Source organism: Stegodyphus dumicola, chromosome X2 (genome assembly GCF_044657685.1).
Source record: "Stegodyphus dumicola isolate Sdum_Otavi_A_Nest chromosome X2, ASM4465768v1".
NCBI classification, from domain to species: domain Eukaryota; kingdom Metazoa; phylum Arthropoda; class Arachnida; order Araneae; family Eresidae; genus Stegodyphus; species Stegodyphus dumicola.
This window is the reverse complement of record NC_140781.1, coordinates 12,005,369-12,033,364: the sequence shown is the minus strand read 5'-3', so window position 1 is coordinate 12,033,364 and position 27,996 is coordinate 12,005,369. Positions and strand designations below refer to the sequence as shown.

At 33.2% G+C, this 27,996-nt stretch overlaps 1 protein-coding gene across 1 annotated transcript; it reads right to left on the bottom strand.

Moving 5' to 3' along the window:
* Positions 1-112: 112 nt before the first annotated feature.
* LOC118196747 (divergent protein kinase domain 2A) lies at positions 113-27,003 on the bottom strand. Its single transcript, XM_085809427.1, has 3 exons — positions 25,639-27,003; positions 6,820-7,120; positions 113-902 (listed from the first exon to the last, which is right to left on the bottom strand). The coding sequence occupies exons 1-3, from the start codon at positions 26,236-26,238 to the stop codon at positions 601-603; spliced, it is 1,203 nt and encodes a 400-aa protein (XP_085665553.1). The 5' UTR covers positions 26,239-27,003; the 3' UTR covers positions 113-600.
* Between the last annotated feature and the right edge of the window lie 993 nt (positions 27,004-27,996).

The window sequence follows — 27,996 nt, the reverse complement described above, 5'->3', positions numbered from 1 at the left end:
TTTAAAAAAAGCGTAAAACTGCCCTTTAGAGATACTTGGTTTTGCTGGAGATAACATAGTTGTTGCTTATAATTACTAACCACTTTAGCTACAGTAATGACAGAACAATAAAAAACAACTTTTAACACTGTTGGTTTGAATTAGATTTAAATGTACAAGATTTCCTATATTAGATCTTCTGTTAATATTTTTCACAAAGGAATACAGGGAATGAATATTACAACTATCCTTCAATTTGAGCAAGTTTTGGACTTTCTGTATACAGGATGAGGCATGTTTTAATACTTTGTTCTCATTGTCTCCAACGAGCATTTATACAGATTTTGTTAAAGTTGATATGATTTAATTATCTGTATTATATACACAATTATTATTATAATAGTATATATAGTATATATTAAATATCTGTATTATATGATTAAATATCTGTATTATACACGTACAATACAGATACATTAGAAATCCAAGAAATGCAAATGTGAGCATTTGGAGTTACAGAAGTAATGATACCAATCATTAAATTAAGCAAAAATATGGCAAGTGAGGCATCTTTTAAGTACTGATGATTGTAAAAGAGGTAGATATAATAAAAAAATTATATCAAAGTAGTGACTTCATAACCTGTAAAATTTTTGGGACAACATGAAAACGATTGAAGGCCACGGATGGATTAGCACATTCATGTACTAGGGCTGATAAGTTTGTCTGCATATTTATTGTTTCAGGTATATTGTGCAGAAGTCCTTTTGCAGAGTAATATGAATTGGGTACCAACAGCCCTTTACAAATGGCATAATAATTGTGATCTGATAGATCATGATTGCACAGGTCTTCATAAGAGAAACTCAAGCAGTCTTTGCAAAATTCACCACTTTGATGAAGTTGTCCTGAATAATTCTTTCCTACAGAAAAGAAAAAAAATCACATATGTAAATAGTTTTAATAGCATTATAAGATAATTAAATATTCACGTTAGCTGAAAATAGCACCAATGTCCAACCTGGAAAGTTTTGAAGAAAAGAGATTTAATTTGGGCAAGTTTTATAAGTGTAAGTAATATAAGTGGAATTAAAAAAATAATATTCTGAGATAAATCATTTTACTAATTGAAAATGCATAATGTACATAGCACTAAAATATTATTATAATAGTTCTATTCTGATTATTTGAATATGGTAAAGTATGTGATACAGCCCTATTTATTTATGGTTAACTGAATGTTGCACAGCACATAAGGGCTATCTGCCAAGAGGTAGGATATATTTGAAGGACTTTTTAAGGGAAACTAATGAATTTATATTTCATATGGAAAACCATGAAAACACACATGTACCAAGTTGAAACCTACGCATAACTACCAGCTTTCACTGGTCTTAACTACTCAGCAGCGTTCTTTCATTTGACTGCTTGTTATAGTGATCTCTTGAGAATGGGTTTCATTTATTATGTAATATGAAGGTACAACCAGTGACTCTGTGATAAAAATCCACGATTTTGATAAAGTGGTGAAAAAAATCTCAAATTTGCACATTTTGGACAGTGGCTTTTCTTCTACTAAGGTAGCGATATACATCATTACTGTAACAAAAATATGTCTCCTCCCTACAAACCTAACTATAATGGTCTATGCCAATATAGTGTATCTACTTGCAACAAAAGTTTCCCATAAAAAAAATGTTATTAATAAAGTTTAAAAAAAAAAGAATTGAAAGCAGTACCTTTAGTGCAGGTAGCAATCACCACGCAAATCTATGATTTTTCTTCCAACATTTTGGTATTTCGGCCCAGAAACTTGGTTGCCGTGAGTCCAAAAACAGATCAACCTCATTTCGGACATCCTGTGCAGAATGGAAGATAACACTAGCATGATGTAGCTGCAAGCATGAAAAAAAATCCTCTGAAGAAGTGTCCAAAGAAGTCCGAAGGAGTGATGTTGGGGCTATAGGGTGGGTGTGGCAAAATATCCCATTCAAGTCTGTACAAAGTCCAGCCGCTGATGCAGACACATGTGGTTTTACATTGTCTTCATGGAATATTGCCTTTTTGTACCAGAACTCAATTCAATGTTTTCCTTGATAGCAGCATCAACACAGACTAGCATCTCAATGTACAAAATTCTGTCAAGAGTTTTACCTTTTTCCAGACACTCTTCATGGATAAACACTATGACAATCCCACCAGATACAAAGCATGATCCTTTGATTCTTTTGTTAGTCAAACTGTGCTTTGCAATGCTGCTGAAGGGCTCATTAGATGCCGACCAACCTCTTTTTACAGCCTGTGTTGTTGAAGTAAATCTTTTTTTCATCCAAAATAATGATCTGGTTCAGAATTTTTTCCTTGCATTGAAATTCAAGCAGATTAGTTCAGGCCTGAATAAGTCTGTTTTTATTTGCTTGAGTGAACTCATGCAGCAACCAGCAATTGAACTACTAAGTACAAGGTATGTCAAATTAATACGATGCATAGCACAATCAATGGACATGGCAGTAATGTCTAACTCCTCAGCAAGCTCTCGAGTGGTTGCATACTGATCATTTTCCATAAGTTCTCGCAGGCAAGCCTCATCAACATCAATAAGCTGGCCAGAGCACTCTGCTTCTTGAATGTCATAATCCTTGTTTTTGAACTTTCTGTACCAAACCTTCACAGTGTCATATGATACAACATTAGTACCTCAAGCCATACAGAATTTAGTGACATTCTATAGCTGATTATTTGCAACAGAACTGCAAGTAAATGATGGTTTTAATCTGGTAGGGTGATAGTTCCCTTTCAGACACCTTGTACTTAATGATATTTTTTTTTACAGATTTCACAACACAGTGTTTGTTCTAAAGGAAGTCTCTTTCTTTCAAATGCCAAAAATCATTTGATAAAATATGATTAAACACGTCAGTGCAAACAGCAAATTGGATTTTATTTAACAATATTTAATTTCTTCAAACAAAAAAATTTAAATATTGTTCAATTTGTTTCTAATCCTGCATTATCAATTTTCATATATTGCATACCTACTTATTTAATCAGTATAAAATTTCCATCAAACTCAACTCCGACAAACTAATTCGTACCAGACAGTAAAATGCTAATTTTCAGTTACATAGGTAACAGTTATGGAAGATTTTGAACAAATAGCATCGAATGCTTAACATCTGTATCAAGAAATCACTATATTTACTAAATCTGCTACAAGTACTCCAATACCTGTGCAGAACTGTTTCCTCTATAATTTAGCACAATTTTTTGGGAGGGGGATAGTATTTTGTATAGATTTCTTCTCTGAGAAGTAATTTTGTAATTACTTAAATTTGACACAGTTGAAACCATAATCTAATACTTTTGATTACAAATATAACAAATGCAAAATGTAACAAAATCATCATAAATTTGTGAAATGTTACATATTAAGACACTTAAAAGTACTGGCACAAGCTTTATTAATTTACAGAAGTGCATAGCAAGAAAATTAGAACTTCTTGAGATGCCAAATTATGAAGTTATAAAATGCCAAATATTGGTACTTAATTATTAATAAGTAATCCACAGTAATAATGATGAATAATTATAATGATTATTAAGTAATAATAATAATGAATATTAAGTAATCCACAGAAAAAGGTATGAAGCATTATATACTCAAATTATTTCAGAAAGCACTTCAGTGCTTATGTGAGGGGGGGAAGCATTAAAGAACAATATCAGAGAGATTTTATTCTTCTTATAACTAATCTACTGATAGATTAATAAATGAGAAAATTATACCACTAAGAATAGATTAAATTCTATTTAAAAGTAACATGAATTTCCCACGGAAAGAGAAGCATACATTCAGAAGTTAAAATTGACTTTTAACTCATATTTATTATTCAAATAAAATTTACTTGCTGAAATTGTTGTTCACTTTCATAAAAGAAGTACCAGAGCCATTTTATTTTGGGCTCTGTATGTTCCATCTAGAATTTCAATTTATCACAAAAACTGCAGGCTCCAGTGGGCTCTGCCATAATTTAAGCTCTGATTTTGTCATCTCATATGCAATTAAAAATGTGCTAATTTCTCATTTTGAAATAATGACAATGCAACAGTGGAATTTTAGAAACTGGCCATAGTGTTAAGAATAACTATGGGTAATGTCATACAATAACAGCTTACAGAAAGTTGCCAAGTATAGCATATGATTATAGCCTATATTTTGAATAATGATACTGTATTACTGCTCGTAAATGATTACTGGCATTTTTTCTTAACTCGCCTTATATTTGGAGATAATCTTTTTCTTTTCTGCACCTTCAAATTTGAGGGTGTGGCTTATATGTGGAGGAAGATTATATTTGGGCCAGTAAAGTATTATTATGTGTAGTAGTCCCATAAAATTAGTGGTACAACATAATTTACGTTAAGCAACAGAAGTGTACTAATGTATAACTGATTACTAAATACAGTACAAAGTTTGTAATTCGGACGTCCATAATCCGGAATGATCTATAATTTAGACATCAAAGCTACAAACTTTATGTGCATGTGTTGCATTACGTGTTTACGCATGCGAGTTTAATGTATAACAGACGGTATAAGCTAGGCTAAAATTATCTAAGGCATTTCAGTTAATGTTGCAGATTGCGTTGTTCCTTAATCTTCTAATTGGATCTGACTTATTATTTTTTTGCAGATGGTTAGAACAATTTTATAAAAATTAAGCTTGAACTTTCGATTATGTCAAAAAGAGTTTCCAATTCTGAAACTGCCAAAGGATCTACAAAGCGAAAGCATGTTTCGATGTCCATTAAACAAAAAGTTGAATTGTAGCAAAAAATTGATAAAGGCCTATCCGTCTCAAAATTATGCAAGAAGTGTGGCATTGGAAAGTCCACTATATATGACAAGAAAAAGGAATTTTTTGTGGAAGCATGTAACAAAAATCATCATAAAATTGTGAAATGTTACCTATTAAGACACTTAAAATTACTGGCACAAGCTTTATTAATTTACAAAAGTGCATAGCAAGAAAATTAGAACTTTTTGAGATGCCAAATTATGAAGTTATAAAATGCCAAATATTGGTACTTAATGATTATTAAGTAATCCACAGTAATAATCAATAATTATAATGATTATTAAATAATATTGAATTAAACAGCTTACATTGAAAGAAATGTTTAATAAAATAAACAAATAAATATTAAGCTTTTTTTTCTAAATTTTGATACCCTTTAGATCATAATTGTTCTTTATTTCATAAATTACGATTTGATAATTTTAATTGTATAATTTCTGCATGCCATCTTACCAGATTTAAATTGATGATCTATAATACGGAAAAAACCCTAATCCGGAATCGCAAAGTCCCGACGAATCCGGATTACGGACTTTGTACTGTATATGAAATTATGGTTTTCTACGTTGTACACTAGTACAAATGAAAAAAATTGCTCTTAGTATTTGGAGTAAGTGCCATCCTAATACCATTTTTTGCTGCAATATTTCTATTTATATATGAATTTTAAAGGTGACACTAATTTTAAATAAATGGGTTATTCATAGAATTACCACTACTAATAAAAACCAGAAAAGAAAATTTGAAGTGGCCGTATGCTCAGAAACTCTGTCTTACATTTGTAGCTAATTACATGTTACCTGAGTGAATAATATCAGAATACAATTCAGAGAGGGATATTTAGCTCTCTGTACCTGGTACTGGAGAGGATGCATTTTTTTTACAGTTCAGAATCTTAAGGTATCAAAATAAGATAATGATGATGTGAAAACCAATACATTTTTATTTAATACTGCTAACAGATCTTAAAAAAACTTCTGATAGATTGCTTCTAACATATTGCAATTTAAAAAAATATGCAAATTTTAAACATTTTGATTATGTAGCTAGAAGTTAAATGAAGTTAAAATTAAATAAAAATATTCTAAATTGACACCCTAAAACATGCTTAAGCATTAGTACATCAGGAGTTTCTACAGATGGTCCACGTGTTTTATCTGAAACCAAAATGAATGGCTGGATCAAGTTCACCTTCTTTTATTGCAGTTTCCTGAAGGGTTGGTTGGTATATTTCTGAGAATCAATTTAGGTACTCTTCTATTATCAGGACCGTATTCAGAAGTGTGTGTATGTATGCACATGTGTTATGGATGTATGTTTGCATATGCATGTGTACACACACAGACACATATAAAGTGTATATGAACACATGCATCCATATATACATACATTTCTGGACCTGGTCTCAGTAACAGAACAGTACCTCTTGAATGAATACAAGAAAGGAAATTCCAAAATCAAGTTAGAAAGCTATATTATTAATAAGCAAAACAAACATTTCCAAATTTATCAAAAGTAAAACAAAATAAAACTGTTTTCAAAAGGTTTCAAAAGAGATAATTAATTTTCAATATTTAACAATTCCTTTGACGTGGAGAAAAAGGCTTTAAAAATATTAATTCTCAAATTTGAAAATGGGATGTGGACAGAAAAAATTATCACAGAATAATGGTTTTGTTTTCAGGTTTTATAAAATTCCATGATAAAGCAGAAGAATGTACTACATAAAATGCTCCCACAAAAATAATTAAACAAAACACTACTTTTCGACACAGCTGCCTATGCTGAATACAAGGTAAAGTATTTTAATTGACAGAGATTTTATTTTAGCAGGAGCACTTTCAATAACTAATTATTACTGCCTTCTCCAACAGCAAATAAATGAAAGACAGGTATCACAATTTGTTGCAGCTTTGTGATACACATGTTTCATTTAGTTGAAACTTATATTTTTAAGAAAAAAAGGAAAAAAACAAAAATACCTTTTTGTACCATTAAACGATCAACAATGACAATATTTTCAATATCTACAAGTAAAACTGTTCCATCTGAGCGTACGGCAAAATTGTCCATATTTACATCAGTCATATACAAGGCAAACTCTAAAGAGTTTTCTGTTAACATCTGAGATATCTGCAGCAGTTGATAAGCAATATCAATCCTTTGTTTCCAAGGTGAATTTTCAAAATAAGCTAAAGTTTTCCCTACATATTCTTCAACAATTATACGGCCACAAGATCCATAATAATGAGGGAAAGGCCAACCTTCTGTTTGAGAAAATGCCTAAAAAGACAAGCATTAGCATGGTTTTAAAATTTTTCCTATAAGCATGAAACATATTAGAAAACTTTTTATATTAGAGAAAAATATTAATACACATTTGCAATACATATGAAATATAACTAAAATATTTTATAAACTGCCTTATTATATAATAAGTATTTCCACTTAATTTTGCAAGCTTCTATTACAGCAGATTTAAATTAAACTCACTAAATACACTTGAACTCACTTATAATGAGCATGAAGGGACTGGGATATTTATTCATTATAACCGAGTGCCCATAAGAAATGGAATTATGAAAAAAATCGTAAAAATTCATACATATGTGTTATATACACTTTCTTTCTTTTTAATTTCTGTACACTACAAAACAAGTTGGTTAATTTGCTTTGAACTGCCTTATTGTCTCTTTCTTGTGTTATTGTTCTTTAAAGAAGACTCATGGCCTGAAAAGCAATGTCATTTGCATCCCCATCTTTGAAAAATATCCTGCACATTCAAAAGCCATTGAGTATGTTGGGGATGGTTCAGCTTGAAGTTCTTCCCATTTGTCTTTATCACCTTCTCTTTCATTATTTTTCATCTGCTTGAATCTTTAGCTTGGATTTTACCTACAATATCCTTGGGAGTAAGTATCTCAAAAGTGATAATATTGGCATCAACGGATACATAATTGTCAAATTCTTCTCTACTCATTTTCAAATTTTCCAAGACGGCTACTTCTTCCACAGTGATTTTCCTTTCTAATGTCTAGTCCAGCATTATGGAAGCAGTTGGTAATGCATGCTGATGTAACACTTTCCCATGCATCCTTCATTAAACAATTGCTTCGAATACGTTTACATTACCATTTGAGGTTGTTCCTATTTTTACTTTTCTACCAAGGAACATCTAAATTATGTGCTTATGGAAGTTTGATTTAAAACATGTGATAATCCCTTGGTCTATAGGCTGGATAACTCCATGGTAAAAATTCAATCCCGATCACTCCCCAAGATAAAAAAAGGCCACCACTCATTAGTAACTTTCGGCTGAATTCGGAATTTTAAAGAAATTTTTCCAAGAAAAGATTAGCTTAGCTGGAGAGGTGGAAGTCAATAGAAATTTTATGAATCAAAAAAATATTTCTAGCTATAATTGGGTTTGTTCATTAAAAGCGAGTTACACTCCCATAGACTTAAACATTGTGCCAACCAAGTATTTTCTATTTCCTTGTTAAATCCGGGTTTTTGTTAAATCAGGGCTCATTATAAGCAAGTTTTACTATATTTTAATGTTCAGTATAACTCCAGTTATACAAACTGGGATTACAGACTATTCAGACAGCAGGAAAAGCTGATTACTAGGTAAGTTTCCTGCAGGCTAAATACATAGTCAATGAATATAATGAAGTAAATATTAATCTTTTTATTTATTTTGCTGCATTCACCAAAGAATACATGATTAAAAAAAAAAAAACACTGATATTTCATTTACAAGAAGGGTATTGTTCTGTTATCAGGACCGGGTTCAGAAATGTATTGCACGCCATGCAGATTGTGAGACAACTGAACCATCTGCAGAGTGTTAAACGGAGGATTCCACCAATTCCATTTCCAAATAATTCCAACTTTGAAACCGAAAGATTATTCTTTGTGTGCGGAACTCTACCAGTGATTTTAGCAGCAAAGTGCACTGCAGTTGGATTCTCAGCACATGCTATTCAAAGATGAGGCAGTTTTAACACAAAGAGGTGCTTGTTATGCATGGGCAACCTCACTTTTATGGAATTAAACAATTTCAGTAAAAATCTGATCTCGGAAATTTTATTTTTAGCAATAAAATTATATTAAAAATTACTTATTAGATTTATTAAAATTAGAGATAAATTTTAAAAAAATCTGACCGATTTCAGATTTTAAATTACGTCCAAAGGGGCGTTTTTTTAACATTTTGTGTGTTACCTTTCTTTTATTAAATATCATGTTTTCTGCACTTTAACCATAAAATTCAGTTCAATAGCAATGTCGCAAAATAATTTAAAAATAGCATATCTTTAGAATTTCTGATCTACAGTTCTGCACGCTAGAGATATAAGAGTTTTTTCCCCCCGTAGAGTGTTGCCATTGCTCGCTTTGAAATCCTTGAGTTTGTTAATCAAAAATTCATTAAAGTTTTACAAAATCAATAACAAAAGAAATTCCAAATTTCAAATTTGGTCTTCCACATGCCCACATTCGTAGGAGGATTACGTCATTCAAAATTCGATGGCTCTATATACCGTCGTTTTATCACAATGCGAGAAATATATATACATTTATGCAGATTTCTCATTATTTAATTTCTTCAAATATAATGCAGGACTCCAACATTTGGTGGCAACAGTTTGAAAAGTGAAACGGACATTTATAGTGATTCAACGCAAAATCACGAAACGAAAACAAGAGTCTTTCAGGGACAAAGCCACTTTGGACTAAAAAAGAAAATCTGAAAGATTTCAGATTTAGCAATGTTGCAAAATAATTTTAAATTGAACATATCTTTAGTATTTCCGATACACCGTCTCATGCGCTGGAGATAAAAATGTGTTTTCTGTACAACTTTGCCATTGCTCGCTTTGAAATCGCAGTGTTTGTTAATAAAAAATTCGTTAAAGTTTTACAAAATATGAAATCGATAATGAAACAAATTTCAAATTTGGGCTTTCAGATGCCCATATTCGCAGTAGAATTAAGTCATTCAAAATTGGATGGCTCTAGGTACCATTGTTTTCTCATAATGCGAAAAACATACATACATTTTATGCAGATTCTTCATTCAATTCTTCAAATATAATACAGGGCGATAATATTTGGTGGCAACAGTTTGAAAAGTGAAACCGACATTCAGTGATTCGACGCAAAATCGCAAAACGAAAACAATAGTCCTTTAGGGACAAAGCTCTTTTGGACTAATAATCTAATACAGTCAAAAGTTGTTAATCCGGACTCGTCGGGACTTCGGCGATTCCGGATTATAGATCATCAGTTTAAATCTGGCAAGATGGCATGCAGAAATTATAAAATTAAAAATATGAAACCGTAATTTATGAAATAAAGAACAATTATGATCTAACGGGTATCAAAATTTACAAAAAAAAAGCTTAATATTTATTTGTGTACTTTATTAAACATTTCTTTCAATGTAAGTTGTTTAAGTTGCTTTGTTTTATGTGATAATACTTTCTCTTTAATTCTATAAACAGACATAATTTCTTGTTCAGTTACAAAGTTCTGCTGTTCAAGTCCTATAATTGCTGTGTTGAGAATACCGACTAATTTGTCAATCGAAATTTTTTCATTTTCAATAACGACCGTGTCCCTTTCTTCACTATCGGAAGCGAATTATAATGACGAGGAATTTGATTTAAATCATATCAAAGACGGAGTACATCGAGATGAAAAACTACATTTAGTAAGGAATTATAAGCCAAATAAAATAAAAACATCTGCTCTGAAGATAAGGATAGTGCTGACAGATCAACTTCCAATTCATTGCACACCGCAGCGTCCCCCCTCCCCCCCGCAGAGCAGCGTGAAATTGATAAATAGATTTCGGAATGGTTAGAGAAACAAAGGATATGCCTTTATATATTCTTTGCAGCAATTCCACTTTTTGTTTGATGGACATCGAAACATACTTTTTTTTGTATCTTTGGGAGCTCCAGCATCGGAAATTCTATTTGACATAATTGAAAGTTCAAGCTTACTTTTATAAAATTGCTCTAACAGTCTGCAAAAAATAATAAGCCGGATCCAATTCGAAGATTAAGGAACAACGCAATCTGCAACATTAACTGAAATAGATAATTAGATAATTTTAGCTTATACCGTCCATTATACATTAAACGCGCATGCGTAAACGTATTATATGCATGCGCACACGCTTAAAGTTTGTAGCTTTGAGGTCTGGATTATAGATGTCCGAATTAACGACTTTTGACTGTATTTAAAATCACTAAAGAAATAAATTTTAATATATTTCTTTAATTATTAAGCACTTTAATCATTAATTATTTTAATGATTTATTTATTTATTTCTTCCTGTTCCTCTTTCAATGAGGGTCTACGGTAAGGATCCGGCTCTTCTAATTTTAGAAATTAAGCCCTGATGGTGGAGCAGTTCATTGGCCTTCTCGGATCATTTCATTTATTGAGTCTTAATTATTTCTAATGAGATCATGTGAAGGCTTTCATTTATGAGAATCCAAATCCATTGCTGCAGTAGCTAAGCAAAAAATGCCTGGCATCTTTGAAAATGTATGGGGGACATACATGTAATATTGTTGACAGACACAATCTTAAGTAATTATTACAAACACTGCATGATAATGTGCTGATCATCTAGCTGTCAGTATCACATCTCTTATGGTCTCAATCGCCTGTCTACCACATGTTTTGGGCATGGCCAGTGCTAGGCATTTTGCTGCCCAATGCAATCCTCCCCACATTCTACAGTCTACTACCCTGTGCCTTCCTAAATTATGATACCCAGTGTCTTTCCTAAAATTTTGCTGCTCTGTGCTTCCCTAAATTCTAAAAATGTTCACACCCTAAAGTTCACTGCCCCATGTGGCCATACCGGCTCTGGCACCAACCCTGTCTTTGGGATACTATATTCCCAAAAGAAACAAGAAATAATCACAAATGACATATCAACCTCATATATTGTCATTTGTGTAAAACACGAGACATTATATGAATCATTTTAGAGTTGAATATTAAATGCACTTTTAAAATGATTAATGACATGCAAACTGAGTAACAGTCAATTTCTCTGGTCTTGTGTTTGTTTTTGAAACTAAAATATTTTTGATTAACTATTTATGACATCCATCAAAATAAACATTTATTTATTCCAGCATGATCCCTTTAATTTCCCTTTCTCATCTGATTTTCACAAATTTATCAGAGCATGTTTTATGTATTACTATATTCGTTAGTTTCCATAATCAAAATACAAAGACTCTATCATGGCAACCATCTCTCTAAGTGACCATTTCTGCACAGTATGAATATTTCCAAGAACATAAATAAACACTGTACTGACTGCCACCTTTCCAAGATGACCACCTACATTGATGACTAAAATCTTTTAAAAAACCTGGTGGCTATCTTAAAAGACATTAGAGTTTTTCTTCATATCTCGGCCTCTTCTGTGAAAGTTATTGCATGAAACTGATGATAGGCCCATAAGTGAATTCATTAATAAATTAGAAACAATTCTTTTTTCACGTGAGCCATTAGGTATTATGTTATAGTTAAGTGTTTTAGTCAAAAAATATATCAGTGAGCTTAAAAATCAGCATTAGCAAATAAAGTTTTATTGGTACTTCTGGGTCACAGTTTCGATGTCATATTACCCATTTTAATACAGTCAAAAGTCGTTAATTCGGACACCCAGAATCTGGAATGATCTATAATCCAGACCTCATAGCTACAAACTTTCTGCGCATGCGTTGCGTTGACGCATGCACATAAGACCTTTACGGCTGCACATATGCGTGTGCGCATGCACATAATACGTTTACGCATGCGCATTTAATGTATAACGGACGGTATAAGCTAAGCTAAAATTATCTAATTCACTTAATGTTGCAGATAGCGGGTTTCCTTAATCTTCGAATTGGATCTGGCTTATTATTTTTTGCAGACTGTTAGAGCAATTTTATCAGCTTGAACTTTCGATTATGTCAAATAAAATTTTTGATATATATTCACTATATGTAAAGGATCTACAGAGCGAAAGTATGTTTCGAATTCCATTAAACAAAAGTGGAATTGCTGAAAAAATGACCTAACCATTCCGAAATCTGTTTATCAATTTCACGCTGCTCTGCGGCGTGGGGGGGGGGGGCGCAGCGCGCAATGAATTGGAAGTTGATCTGTCAGCACTATCCTTATATTCAGGGCAGATGTTTTCATTTTATTTGGCTTATAATTCCTTACTAGATGTAGTATTTCATCTCGATGTATTCCGTCTTTGATATGATTTAAATCAAATTCCTTGTCATTATAATTTGCTTCCAATAGTGAAGAAAGTGACACAGAGGTTACTGAAAACGAAAAAATTTCGATTGACAAATTAGTCGGTATTCTCGATACAGCAATTATAGGACTTGAACAGCGGAACTTTGTAACTGAATAAGAAATTATGTCTGTTTATAGAATTAAAGAGAAAGTATTATCACATAAAATGAAGCAACTTAAACAACTTACACTGAAAGAAATGTTTAATAAAGTAAACAAATAAATATTAAGCTCTTTTTTTTGTAACTTTTGATAACCTTTAGATCATAATTGCTCTTTATTTCATAAATTACAGTTTCATATTTTTAATTTTATAATTTCTGCATGCCATCTTACCAGATTTAAACTGATGATCTATAATCCGGAAAAATCGATAATCCGGAATTGCCGAAGTCCCGACGAGTCCAGATTAACGGCTTTTGACTGTATTTTGCACAATACAGTACAAAGTCTGTAATCCGGATGTTTATAATCCGGAGTGATCTATAATCTGGACCTCAAAGCTACAAACTTTATGCGCATGCATAAACACAAATGCATTAATTACATGCATATGCACAAATGCATTTATGCATGCACATAATGCTTTTATGCATGCACGTTTCATGTATAACGGATGGTATAAGCTAGGCTAAAATTATCTAAGGCAATTCAGTTAATGTTGCAGATTGCGCTGTTCCTTAATCTTCTAATTGGATCTGGCTCATTATTTTTTGCAGACTGTTAGAACAATTTTATAAAAATTAAGCTTGAACTTTCGATGTCAAAAAAGAGTTTCCAATTCTGGAGTTGCCAAAGAATCTACAAAGCGAAAGCATGTTTCGATATCCATTAAACAAAAAGTGGAATAGCTGCAAAAAATGGATAAAGGCCTATCCGTCTCAAAATTATGCGAGAAGTACGGCATTGGAAAGTCCACTATATATAACACAAGAAAAGGGAACTTTTTGAATTTTTTGTGGAAGTATCTTAAACAACTTACATTGAAAGAAATGTTTAATAAAGTAAACAGATAAAAATTAAGCTTTTTTTTTTTTTTGTAAATTTTGATACCCTTTAGATCATAATTGTTCTTTACTTCATAAATTACGATTTCATATTTTTAATTGTATAATTTCTGCATGCCATCTTACCAGATTTAAATTGATGATTTATAATCCAGAATCGCCGAAGTCCCGACGAATCCAGATCACGGACTTTGTACTGTATTGTATTACATTTTATAAAACAATTCTATAGATTTCTGTCATGCTTTGAACAGCATTTTACCATCTAAAAAATATTAAGTACTTTAATTAATTATTGCAACTTTTCTAACAAATTTAACTTTTACTAGTAGCAAAATAAGAATTAATACTCTCATTTCCAATTATACCCTCTTTCATGAAGCAGTCATGATGGTAAAAATGTTGCTGGAACACAAATTACGATAATATTGAAGAATTCAGAGAAATTTTTCAAACATTACCTCTTATGTTTGATACATAATTATATTGTAAGCTTATACATTTTATCTACCGCGTGATTTTATTTGCAATTTCTGCAGTGTCAGACTTTTATCACACATCCAACTCAGAAGAGAAGATATCACATTTTAAGCTCAATATTTCATATTTAGAAAAAATATTTAGTGAAAATAAAGACTAGGTTTCAAATACGACCATATGTTACAATATAATCATAATTCATGTATTCAAAATTTTTAATTTAGTTTTCAGAAACTAAAAAGGTTGAATTACTTTTATGAACTTCAGCTGCCTTTAATTTTTATCTTCTCTGTACTTAATAAGGTTAACCTATGGGAAGAACCCACAAAAAGTAACTGCCAACACTACTCCTATTTTTTGTGGATAGCAACTAGTCAATGCAGCTGAACATAATCTTATTTTGTTATTATTCATTCCTTTCTTTTCATTTTGACATTGATTTTTATTTGTGATTTTTATTTGATTTAAAAGGACTTTAGTTTCCAGGGATAAATAAGTATAATTACTTTGCTATTTAATTTAGATAGTTTCTAGAAATAGAAACATGTAGTTAATGAGAAAAGTGTACTATTAGTCACAGATGGAGAGAATATATATTCACAGGCATGTACTGAATCTTTAACCGTTCAGCTAATCTTGTGGTTATATATCCAGTTTACATACATGATCCATCGAATTGTACTGGCAGCTGCTGAAAGTTAAACTATATAAAAGCAGGGCATATATAAAGTATTTTTTTTTACACAGAAGCTATCCATGCAATGAATATAACAGAAGTTGTTCAAGCATAAAGTATTTTTTTTTACACAGAAGCTATCCATGCAATGAATATAACAGAAGTTGTTCAAGCAATGAAAGTCTATATATGCCATCAAAGGCATTTTTCTTAATACATAATCCTATCTCTGACAGTTTCTGATAAATTGGAAAGAGGGAGAAAAAATTACTGACAAGTATTTTTGGTACTATTCCGTTTCGAGGGCCGTAAAAAATCGCCAAACTTTTGTTGATGCCAATGCTGCCAAAAGTAATTGCGGCAACCCTAACGCAAGAAAGGAAGTATAATAGTAAATAACTATCTAATATTGATGTTTTAATTTAGATGAAAGTTTAAGTTGATATAATATTTCGCTACCGAGTTATCGCTAAAGCATAATGTCATCTCGTTGGTTGTTCAAACATAATTTTCTATAATGAATGATGCCTTTTCTTTGAAAACATTCTCGGTAAAGTGCAGAATCGCCCACTTATTTGTTTGCCGCTTTTTACAAGGGAAAAAACAATTGGATTTTTGTCAATTTTTTTTTACTTTTTAAGTGACAATAGGTTGATGTGTACATAGATAAAGTCAGGGGTGTGCGCAGTGCCATTTTTGTGCAATTCTGGGATTTTTTTTCAAGTGAAAATAAGTCGATGTGCACATGGATACTGTTGTGAAACTGATTAGCTGTATCTAACAAATATTAAAAACAAATCTCTTCATTTTGATGTACGAGACACAGATGGCGTTGGCTGTCATTGAAGTAGGAAGAAAAAAAGGGTTTTCCCCTTTCGATCTCGTGACGTGAACTGATGAAGTGTGTAATAACTTTCGGGGCCAGAAAATTTTCCCGACAATTGTTAAAAAATGTATATATTTTGTAGTATAGAAAGAATATAATTAGATAAATCAACATATTAGAGTTTTTATTACAGATTCAACTTCACACTACCCAGGTAAGTGAACAAGTTTTGTCTTTAGTTTTTCTGGATTGCTCGGTATCTGGGATGAGTGAAGGAAGTATTTTTATTTTAATGATATTTAATGATAAGACTATGTTTTAGTAATAACAAAAAGTGGCTTCCCGTGACAGGACTCTTAAGAAATAAACTTAAAAAAAAATATTTTAATGGTTATAGATAGTTTTTGATGTATTAAAGTATAATTAAGTTTAAATTCGAAACTATTTTCTGTAAAGCAGTTTGCTTTATTTGGAAAGTTAACTATGGAAACTTTAAAGGCTCTGAAACTTAAACGGGCAGGTTTACGCACTTCTTTCGCAAAAACTGCTAATATTTTAAAAACGGAATTAGTAAAAGAAGATTTTTCTGTAGATTTAGTACGAGATAAACTTACTAAACTACAAAATGTATATTCAGATATAAAAAATGTAGATGATAAAATTCTTGATTTGTTAGCTGAAGACGGGAAAACTTTAGAGGATGATGTTACTAAAGAAATCGAAAGTCGTGAGGTGTATTCTGATGATTTCATAACACTAACTCGGCAAATTAATGAAAAATTGCAATTTTCAGATGAAATCAATTTAGAAACAAGACCAAATGATGGTGCTGGTATTTGTTGTAGTAAGATTAAACAGTATAGACTTCCGAAAATCGAACTTAAGAAGTTTGATGGGGAATTGATAAATTGGTTACCGTTTTGGTCGCAGTTTGAGAAAATTCACACTGACCCTGATTTATATGAAAGTGACAAATTTTCCTATTTGATTCAGTGTATGAAGCCCGGATCACGTGCTAAAGAATTCATTGAAAGCTATCTGGTGACTTCGAAAAATTATGATAAAGCTGTTTTAGCTTTGAAGGAACGTTTTGGGAAACCTGAATTATTGGTAGAAGTGTATGTTAGGGAACTAATTAAATTAATTGTTTCTAATGTGAAGGCAGATCAAAAGGATAAATTACCTCTTGATAAACTGTATGATAAAATTGAAGCTCAGTTGAGAGCCTTAGAGTCTTTAGGTCTTAAATCGAGCGAAAACACATCGTGGTTATTTCCGATGGTGGAATCGTGTCTCGCAGAGGATGTTTTAAAGGCGTGGCAAAGGAGTTCGCTCTTTAACCAGCCTAAAGGAACTGATCTTTCTCGCCTTACCAACTTAATGAAATTTTTAAAGTCTGAAGTGGAGGGTGAGGAGAGATTAAAATTGGCGCGTAATGGACTCGATGGTGTTAGTCGTAAAGACGGATATCATGATAAAGCAAAGAGGGAAACAAAAGGTAAATTTAAATTTAAGAAACAGGGAAATGTTCCCACTGCCACAGGTTTTCTTACAACCAGAGAACATGCATGTATTTTTTGTGGTAAAATGCATGATAGTAAAAATTGTTACGATGCGCGTTCATTATCTCTTAATGAAAGGATTTCTAAAGTTAAGGAGAAAAAATGCTGTTTAAAATGCTTGGAACCAAATCATATGGCAAAGTTCTGTAAACAGTTTGTTAGGTGTTTTGCTTGTGGTAAATCACACTCAGTTATTTTGTGTCCGGACATTAATAATGAAACTGAACTTCCTACAGAAAAATCAGAAATAGACAACATACATACGGCTACAGCCAGGCAAACTTGTACCACTGACGTAGCTTTAATGACTTTACGCGTAAGAGTAGCTGGTGTCAAAAAGCATAAAGATGTTAGAGTACTCTTAGATTGTGGTTCCCAGAAATCGTATATTTTGAAGTCATTAGCCACTGAATTGGGGTTACCAATTATTTCCAAAGAAAATGTTGCTCTTACTTTATTTGGAGGTGCCAGAACAGAGGCAAAGATGCATAACAAATATTTGGTAAAATTATGTTCAGCCAGTCCGCGTAAGTATTCAGATCTAGAATTTGAATTTTTAGATCAAGACATAATATGTGGGGATATACCTCGGGTACCCAAGGGTCCAATATTAAAAGAATTAAAATGAAACAACATTTGGTTGTCGGATCTGGGAGCAGATTGTCCAAGAATAGAAATGCTCATCGGTAGTGATATTTATGGAAAAATTCTCACGGAATCAGTAAAACAATTAAAAGGAGGACTAACAGCAGTTTGTACAAAACTTGGTTGGACAGTTTGTGGTGTATCGGAGGAATTTGTTAATCACAAAGATAAAGATGCTTCCATTTTGTGTGCAAGTTTAGTGGGTCAGGACTTTAAAATCTCCGATCTTTGGAGTTTAGAAACGATCGGAATATTAGATGCTCATCAGAATTCAACTAACACTGCTGAGGAAGAAATTGCCCACGAACAATTTTTAAACTCTCTTTCCAGAAACGAAGATGGTCGTTATTGTGTCGGATTACCTTGGTTAGTATATAACGCAGAATTGCCATCAAATCGTCATGTAGCAGAAAAAAGATTGTTCAGTGTCACCCGAAAACTCAAGTCTTTACATAAATATGAAGAATATGATAGAATTTTTAATGAATGGATGGAGGAGGGTGTAATTGAAATAGTACCAGACAATGAACTGAATTATAAAGGGCACTACTTACCGCATCACCCAGTATTTAAACCAGACAGTGTCTCAACTAAGATAAGACCTGTTTTTGACGCATCATGTAAAGTTAATAGATCGCCCTCCCTTAATGATTACTTAGTAAAAGGACCAAATTTAATAGAAGAAATCCCTTCAATTTTGTTAAGATTTAGAGAAAAATGCATTGGCGTAACCTCTGATATCCGGCGTGCATTTTTACAGATTGAATTACGGAAAGAAGATAGGGACTTTTTAAGATTTTTATGGTGGGAGAAAGATAATGTACTGAAGGTTTTCCGCCATACGAGGGTAGTTTTTGGAGTAGTCTAGCCCTTTTCTATTAGGAGCGGTTATTTCAGTTCATTTGGCACAAGTACCAAAGGAACAAAGTTCTATTGCTCAGAAATTAAATAAATCCTTTTATATTGATAATTGTGTGACTTCTGTTGATAACGAAAAGGAGCTTGTGAATTTTGTGAAATCTTCTACTGAAATATTAGCTGAAGCAAAAATGGACTTACGTATGTGGACCTATGGCCCAGTAGAAAAAGATGTGGAACTAACCCAAAGTACTTTGTGCACTGAGTCCACAATGGATAATTCTGTACCAGTTTTAGGAATTATGTGGGACAGAATAGAAGATAACCTTTATATTGAAATTAAGACTGTATTGGTTTCGGATAATTTGTCTAAAAGAGAGGTTTTGTCAGTAACGCAGACAATGTTTGATCCTTTGGGTTTCTTGACACCTGTTTTATTGCCTGCAAAGTTATTGCTACAGGAAATTTGGGCGATAAAAGCAGACTGGGATACTCCATTACCAGAAAGTATCAAAAGTAAATTTTCGAGGTGGTATAATAAATTACAAATTTTGAATAAGTTGAGAATACCGCGACGTATAGGTTTTGGAGATAGAAGTTCCTGGACACTTCATGTATTTTGTGATGCTAGCCAGCATGCTTATGCCACGGTAATATTTTTGAGATGCGAAACTAAAGAAGAAACATTAGTCAGTTTTGTAATGGCTAAGTCAAGAGTCGCACCCTTAAAAGAACTTACTATTCCCCGTCTAGAACTTATGGCCTGTCTTTTGGGCGTGCGTCTTTCCAAATATGTGACAGAAGCTCTTACATTGGATGACATCCCGAAATATTTTTGGACCGATTCCACCACGGCCATATCTTGGATTCAAAGAAATGATGCGTGGGGGACTTTTGTGGGCAATCGCGTGAAGGAAATTTGCGCTTTCACTAAAGCAAATCAGTGGTCATATGTACAGGGTCATTCTAACCCAGCTGATTTACCTTCTCGTGGTTGTTCCCCTCTTCAGTTTTTCGAATTAAATTGGTGGAGAGGGCCTGTTTGGCTCAAAGACCCTAGAGATAGCTGGCCAAAATTAGAGGTTAAGCCAAATGAAACTTTAGTTTTTTCAGAGCGCAGGAAAGGCATAAATTTAAATGTAAATCTTAGTATAACTACAAAAGCGGATAAAGTTAAGTGGTGTGAGAAGTTCTCTAAATTTTCAAAAATTGTCAAAAGAAAATTGTAAATAAAGAGCCTTTTCTGTCTGCTTCCGAGATAAAGGAATCTAAAATTATACTTCTTTCACTTGTTCAGGGGGAGAGTTTTCCAGAGACTGGAGACTACATCAATGGTCTTTTGACCGTACGAGATCAGAGTGGCTTAAGAAGAGTAAAAACAAAAATCACCGAACGAGATGATTCTTATGCATTCCGGTACCCGATTTTATTACCTTCTAAGCATTATATTGTTGACTGTTTAATTAGAGATTACCATTTAAAGCATTCTCATGCAGGCGTACAAGCATTAACTGTTATAATTAGAGAAGAATTCTGGATCATTGGTGCAAGACGCCGAATTAGATCGGTGGTGAAACAGTGCGTCCGTTGTAAACGATTTTCAGCAAAACCTCCAACTACTGCACCCATTCAATTACCATTAGACAGAGTTCGAGATGCGTTCGCATTTGAAGTTACCGGCATAGATTTATGTGGCCCTCTGATTCTCAAAAATAAAAACAAAACCTGGGTAGTACTGTTTACGTGTGCTGTATATAGATGTGTACATTTGGAACTAGTGACATCCGTAAGTACCGAATGCTTCATTCAAGCGTTTCGTCGGTTCATAGCCAGAAGAGGTCGACCATCTACAGTTTATTCAGACAACGGCACAAATTTCGTCGGTACATCTGCATTGCTGAAAAAGGTTGACTGGGTAAAGGTAATTGCTCAGGAAACTTTGCATCCCATCACTTGGAAGTTCATTCCGCCCACTGCTGCTTGGTGGGGCGGATGGTGGGAGCGTCTAATCCGCACAGCCAAGAATTTGATTGTGAGAGTCTTAGGACAAGCTGCAGTCAATTACGAAGAGTTACTCACCGTCATCTGTGATATGGAAGCCGTAATAAACTGTCGACCACTAACTTACGTGTCAAATGACTCTGAGGACCTTCTACCATTAACGCCTTCCATGTTCTTACAGGACATTAAGGTTTCAGGTACAGCAGATTTGGATGCTTTAGATCGAAATAAACTCTTGGCTCGTCAGCGTTTCTGCCAGGAACTTCGAGAACAATTTCGTAGCCGTTTCCGCAAGGAGTACCTTGGACAGTTAGTACAAAAGCATGGACAGACGGACTGTGAATTAAAAGTTGGAGACATCGTGCTAATAGGTTGTGAGAACCTTAAAAGAGTGAACTGGCCAATTGCTCGTGTCCAAGAACTTTGTACAAGCAGAGATGGACGTGTAAGAGTTGTAAAAGTGAAAACTAGAAATGGCATACTGATTCGTCCTGTACGTAAACTGTATCCTCTAGAAGTGTGTTCCTGTACTAAGGATACCATTATTTGATTTTTGATTTTCCTTCTGAAAATCAAAAAGGTGGGAGTGTTGTGAAACTGATTAGCTGTATCTAACAAATATTAAAAACAAATCTCTTCATTTTGATGTACGAGACACAGATGGCGTTGGCTGTCATTGAAGTAGGAAGAAAAAAAGGGTTTTCCCCTTTCGATCTCGTGACGTGAACTGATGAAGTGTGTAATAACTTTCGGGGCCAGAAAATTTTCCCGACAATTGTTAAAAAATGTATATATTTTGTAGTATAGAAAGAATATAATTAGATAAATCAACATATTAGAGTTTTTATTACAGATTCAACTTCACACTACCCAGGTAAGTGAACAAGTTTTGTCTTTAGTTTTTCTGGATTGCTCGGTATCTGGGATGAGTGAAGGAAGTATTTTTATTTTAATGATATTTAATGATAAGACTATGTTTTAGTAATAATAGATACCGAGTATTTGCAATTCTTAAAAACGCATCAAGCAGTGGGTGATTCTGCACTTTACCCATAATTCTATCGCAGACTTTTCATTATGGGCAATTCCCAAATTATTAAATCCATAGGTTATCAAAAAAGGAATTAAAAATTAAATTAGTATTTCAATGGCGTGTTAAGAAATATAGAACTATATAAACTTATGCAATCTGAAATCAGCACGTACGCTAGATTTGGCACGCTGTTAAATGGGCGTGTTTGCTAGATTTGGCGCTTTCGCGCATACATTTTCGCTGGAATTTTTTTACGGCCCTCAAAACCGAATAGTACCGTATTTTTTTGTAAAAGTACACAAATTCTGAATACGGATAATAATTTTTTCTTTGAACTTCGTAATATTTGAGTAATACTGAAAATTTGGTTATCTTCGGATTATGGTAACTTGGCGATTTTTTGGCAACCAACCCTGCTACAGCAACCTGCTAGTTTTTTTTGACGCCATTTTGTTTTCACAAAGTAAAGGCTTTTTTTTTTTTTTTAACTTAACATTTTTTTTCCAACAATCTGCTAGTCGAGTTACGCTTATGCTAGAACTTTTATGGAACACAAGTGCTTAATCATGATGAAGATTAGGTGCGAAATTGGGAGAAAGTGCAGAATCGCCCACTGCTTGCCGCGTTTTTGTCGCCTTACCAAAATGTTGCCAAACTACCTGTTACCATATTCCAAAGATTAGCCAGTATCCAAAGTTTTAAATCATCTTTTGTTTTCTCATGCTACACAACAATGGAATTTTCCAGCAACTTGGTATTTGTATCATTTTTTAAGAAGTTAACATTAAAATCCCACTGATCTTTACTGTATCTCTTTGGTTTCTGTCTGAAAAACAATTACCAAGTGATATAGGCTGTTCGTGAAATTTGGAAGCCTGCTGTGTGAAATAGGTCTTTCAGTAACCCTAATGTTGATAACGTTGGCGAAACTAGCCTTGGGAATGATTTATGCTTTTGGAAGCACTTCCGCAGAGAACCCGGTAATTGTAAACATCGCCAACTTTGGCGATAATAGTTCAAACCTGGTAACCTATCGGATTCATCGTATTCGCTTGTTTGAAGGTTGCAACCATTCCTCTTGCGTTCATTTTGTTGAATTATCACTGTCATTGTTCGCATATGGAGATTTATATTCTTCTTCTCTTATTTATTATTATTTTTTCTGATTATCCACGCTATTTTTCTGAATTTTTTAACAACGAATGGATAGAAATATTTTCGTTATAATTAAAGACGTTTTCGTCGATAGATGCCGGTTCACGGCTCCAATTTTTATTTCGTAAAATTTTAACAAGATAGTATATTGTTAATGCTTTTCTAACAATAACCTTTCCGAGGATAGCAGGTGTGACATAAATAGCTGATTAAATTGAAATAAAAAATATTATTGATTATCTAAGATGACAGAGTAGTTTGACGCATCTCCATGGTCATCAAAATTAGCAAACCACTGCTGGTGTAAGGAATACAGTTCAAATTACTCTTGAAAAATAATAAAATGTATAAAGTTCTAGTTTTGTTAACAATGCTACTGAAGAAAATTAGATTACTGTTGAAGGTTATTTGTATTGTGAAATATATTATGAAAAATACAGCTTTATTTTCGTATATCACGTTTAACCGGTTAGTTTTACATCTACATGCTTATTATCTGTGAATTTTTACTACCATATGCTTAATATTTTGTTTTGTCTGCTAATTTGAATTTACATGCACTAAAAATCACGTTTACGGCTCGGCTCATCCCTTCGCGAGTAAAAATTGCAACAGCGCCAACGGGTTCTCCGTGGATGAAAACCCTAGCTTTTTCTAATTTTGTCAATAAAAAGGGGTTATTTTTGAGAATATCGCCAAACGTGTTGTGATAAATTTAGATTTTGGTTATTTTTTGTAATAGTAATTCTTTTGTATGGACAAGGGTTTTTGGTTCTTACCATTCTTTTCAATTGCTGTGTTTGGTTGCATGTGTGTGGTATGGTCTTGGATTTTGAACTTGCTATTATTTTGCTGTGGGTACCATCATTTGAGTATGTTTGAATTGCTTATGTGGAGGATACAGGAGATGGTAATGGGATTGGATTATTTAATGATGGCAAAACACACGAGGGCTATCTGGCTAAAGGGAGGGATGCTTTCGTGGAGGACTTTCGAACAGAGGCGTAGCTAAGGTTTTGAGCGTCCAGAGACACCTAAAGATTTTGCACCCCTTTCTGTGTTCCAAGAATTTCATTCTGAAATGTATATCATCAATTTGCTGCCCCCGGGGACGGATGTCCCCCTTGCCCCACCCTAGCTACGGCTTTGCTTTCTAAGGAAAACTGGCTCGTATACACCTTACACATGGGGAAAACCACGAAAATGCCCATGCAGCCAGCCCATTCGCGGGATTCGAACCTCGGAATGAACTACCAGTGTTCGGTGTCTTTACCGCTCGGCCGCTGGTGGGCTGAGATAAATAATGGGAAGCGTGAATGTACGCACGTGAAAAAAGGCAAGTTAAAAAATTGATGTTTCATTTCTTTATTCGTCTCTGGTTGTTAATATTTGTTAAAAGATTTGCTTAATGTTTTTATGTTACAAAATATGTAATTTTTTTATTTACTACTCTCTGTTTGTGTATTTTTGGTTATTTGTTTGTCTCTGTGTGTCAAAAGACTGGCAAATTTTTTTTTTGGTTAACATGATAGTTTTAAGTTTGTTTTAGCTTTCTGATTTTGTTTAAGTGAAAATAGATCGATGTATACATGGACAAAGTTAGGGCAGTTCCCAATGCCTAGTTTGTGCAATTCTCTTATGTTTTTTCAGTTAAAATAGATCGATATGCACATGGACACAGAGTCTGTGTAAGTCTTTGACTTCTTGTTTTGGTTTTGTGTAGCGGGCAGAAGGATCAGCACCATCTTAAAATTGGTGCCGATCTTGGCATAAAAAAAAGAGATGATTTACCAAGGCGTACTGGAGAGTAAATTTTAACCTAAAATCCTTTATACTGCCTTCTTAAAGAATCTTTCTTTTTATTTAATTGTCTCAATATTAGCTTTTGATACAACAAAACTTATTTCTAAAATGCATTTATTCCTGAAAACACCGCTACACTGACAACATTATAATAGTGAGCAGAAAATTAAATACCATCAACAGGTCATCTGTGAAAATCTACACTATAATATTTACAGTGGATTTTAAATCCTTTTAAGAGTATTTATACCCCTGAAGAATTTCTTATAGCATGTGAAATGCAAGACTAAGATTATGTAGCTGTTAAAATGATATTTTCATAGATCAGCAGAATTTACAGTTAATTAGATTACATAACTGAAAGGTAATCTGATAAAAAAAAAATTCTTAAACTATTTATATTACATTCGCACTGAAACCTTACCTGTAATATAACAGCTTCAGGATTTATAAGTAGGCTGTACATCATTTCTCCAACTTTAAAATTTTGCACATACTCTGACTGAAGGCTCTCACTTGGCTCTGATCTCAATTTACCAAACATGTACTTCAAAAGTCTTTCTGATGGGCAACGAGTTGCATCAGTTAAGCTTTCAAATGAGTTTAAAATATTTAAGAGTTGGATCTGACCTGCAACAGTTGACTTTTCCACCAATGATTTAACAGCACTGCTTACTTGACAGGATTTTTCTAGTTTCGATAGCTCACAGAGCCGATTGTCCATGTCATAGAACTCTCTGTCATGAGCAAGCTTTTTCAGAATCACCTTGTCTCTCCGAAATTTTCCTAAGTACACATTTTTTACATTTACAAATCTGTAAAGTATTCCTTTACTGATTCCAATTAAGAAAATATCACCGTGATAAAACTCTGGGCATAAATTACTTCCATAGCAAGCTGGGCAATGACCAACATTTGTAAATTGATCATCAGAGAGATCTACATGTAAATTTAATAAAATTTTTAAGCATATTATTAAACATATTACTAAAACTGAATAGCACAAAAGTTTCTTTTTACCCATCTGAAGGAATATGTTCAATTTCAAATTCTGACTTAAGGTCTAGTTTCACCATAATAAGCTTACAATAATCCAATTAGTCTCAGAAGATCTGGTGGCAGAAACATACGGATTCTTATGCATTCACATATTAACCAATTTCTTTTTTTTTTTTTTTTTAAACAGATGTGAAGATGTTCTGCTTTGCACACAGAATATATTTTCCTATTTTATCATATTATTGCAGTATATGTGGTGACAATGGGGATGTTTCCGTTCACCGTGGCAAGCAACGCACATGTAAGCACACAGCATCTTAGTTTAAAAAATATTAACTCATTTTAAGTTAAAAAACACTTACTGAACGCTGCTACAAACAAGACATCTGTGTGCAGATGATGAAATATCTTAAAGAAAAGTACTAATGAATAATGTTTGCTGTGCCAATATAAATATTCAGTATAAAATGCCTTCAAGTTACTGTTTAAATCATTCGTGCATATTTTCACATAAATTTAGATTAAGACTTTAACTAACTAAATACACGTAGTATTTCAGCTGAAATGAACCTAAAACCGGAACCAAAATACATAGAACCGTATTATCTTCCAAAAAAAACAAAAAAACAAAAAAAAAAACAAAAAAAAAAAAAAAACAGTTCAGTCGTCTTATCTTCTGTTAAAGTTTTAAGCAATATTAATTCAAGAAATTATCAACCTAAGATAATTCAGCGAGTACATACTGCGTGTACCTGTCGCAATTAATTTACTTTCAGTAAAATAAAAATTCACTTACAAACAGAATCACACTCACTCTTAGCACTGCATCACTCATTCACTTTCTTTATAAAATAAACAGAAACGCAAAACTAGTCAATAACTTATGTTGCCATTTCTTCCCTGCCAAAGTAATTTTCGCAAAGAAGGATCAATGCTATTCGCACCAGCGTTGCGATTAAGCTATTCGCACCTAGATCTTTGCCTAGGTCATTCCTTTGTTCGACTCCTCGCCGAAGCGAGCCTCATGGAGGGGGTTAACTACAAGAAATCTGACATGTCTGTGTTGCACCTGCTGTGATTTCGCGCGTTTATAACTGTAGTTTCATTCAGTTGCGAGACGATTTTCTTGAGGTCGCATATCCCAAATTAATTTTAATCATACATATTTGTTTTCTAATAATGAAATATTTAAAATAATTTGTGTATATAGTATATATATATAGGTTTAGTCAGTTTTCGTTTTAAATTCCTCGTTCGATTCCGGGTTTCGGCAGTACCATATAGGCAGATAGCCCTAGTGTGCTTTGCCATAATTAAATACACCGTTTTAAATTCTATATTTAAAGTATCCTTTATGTAATATGGCTTTTTGTGCTGTAGCAATGTGCCGTAACACTTATAGAAATACGAAAAGAAGAGATATTGTATTTCATGCTTTCCCAAAGGACAATTTGCTTTTGACGAAAGAATGGATACGTAAATGTCGAAGACAGGATTCTATTAATGTGAAAAACGCAAGAATTTGCAGCGAACATTTTCTGTGCAGTGATTATGAAGATGACACGAGAAATCGCTTGCTTGGATTGCCGAAAAGAAACTGTTGAAATGCAATACTGTGCCGAAAGTAAATTTATCGTGTGCAGTAAACGAAATAACACCAAAAAATGGGAGACATTTGAAAAGAAAACTAATGCAGAGTGCTTTTGAAAGACTAGACGAATTAATACCAAAGAAAATTTATTTTGAGGCCGAGAACGAAATTGAAGCTGACAATAATAAATCA

Bases quoted from the DNA above. Each gene is read 5' to 3' on its own strand.
- LOC118196747 (XM_085809427.1), bottom strand. From the start codon at position 26,238: ATGGGTAAAAAGAAACTTTTGTGCTATTCAGTTTTAGTAATATGTTTA. The intron at 7,121-25,638 runs GTAAGGTTTCAG...TTGTCTTTTTAG, and splicing joins CTGAAGCTGTTATATTACAG to GCATTTTCTCAAACAGAAGG. The intron at 903-6,819 runs GTATTTTTGTTT...TCTTTTCTGTAG, and splicing joins TCGTTTAATGGTACAAAAAG to GAAAGAATTATTCAGGACAA.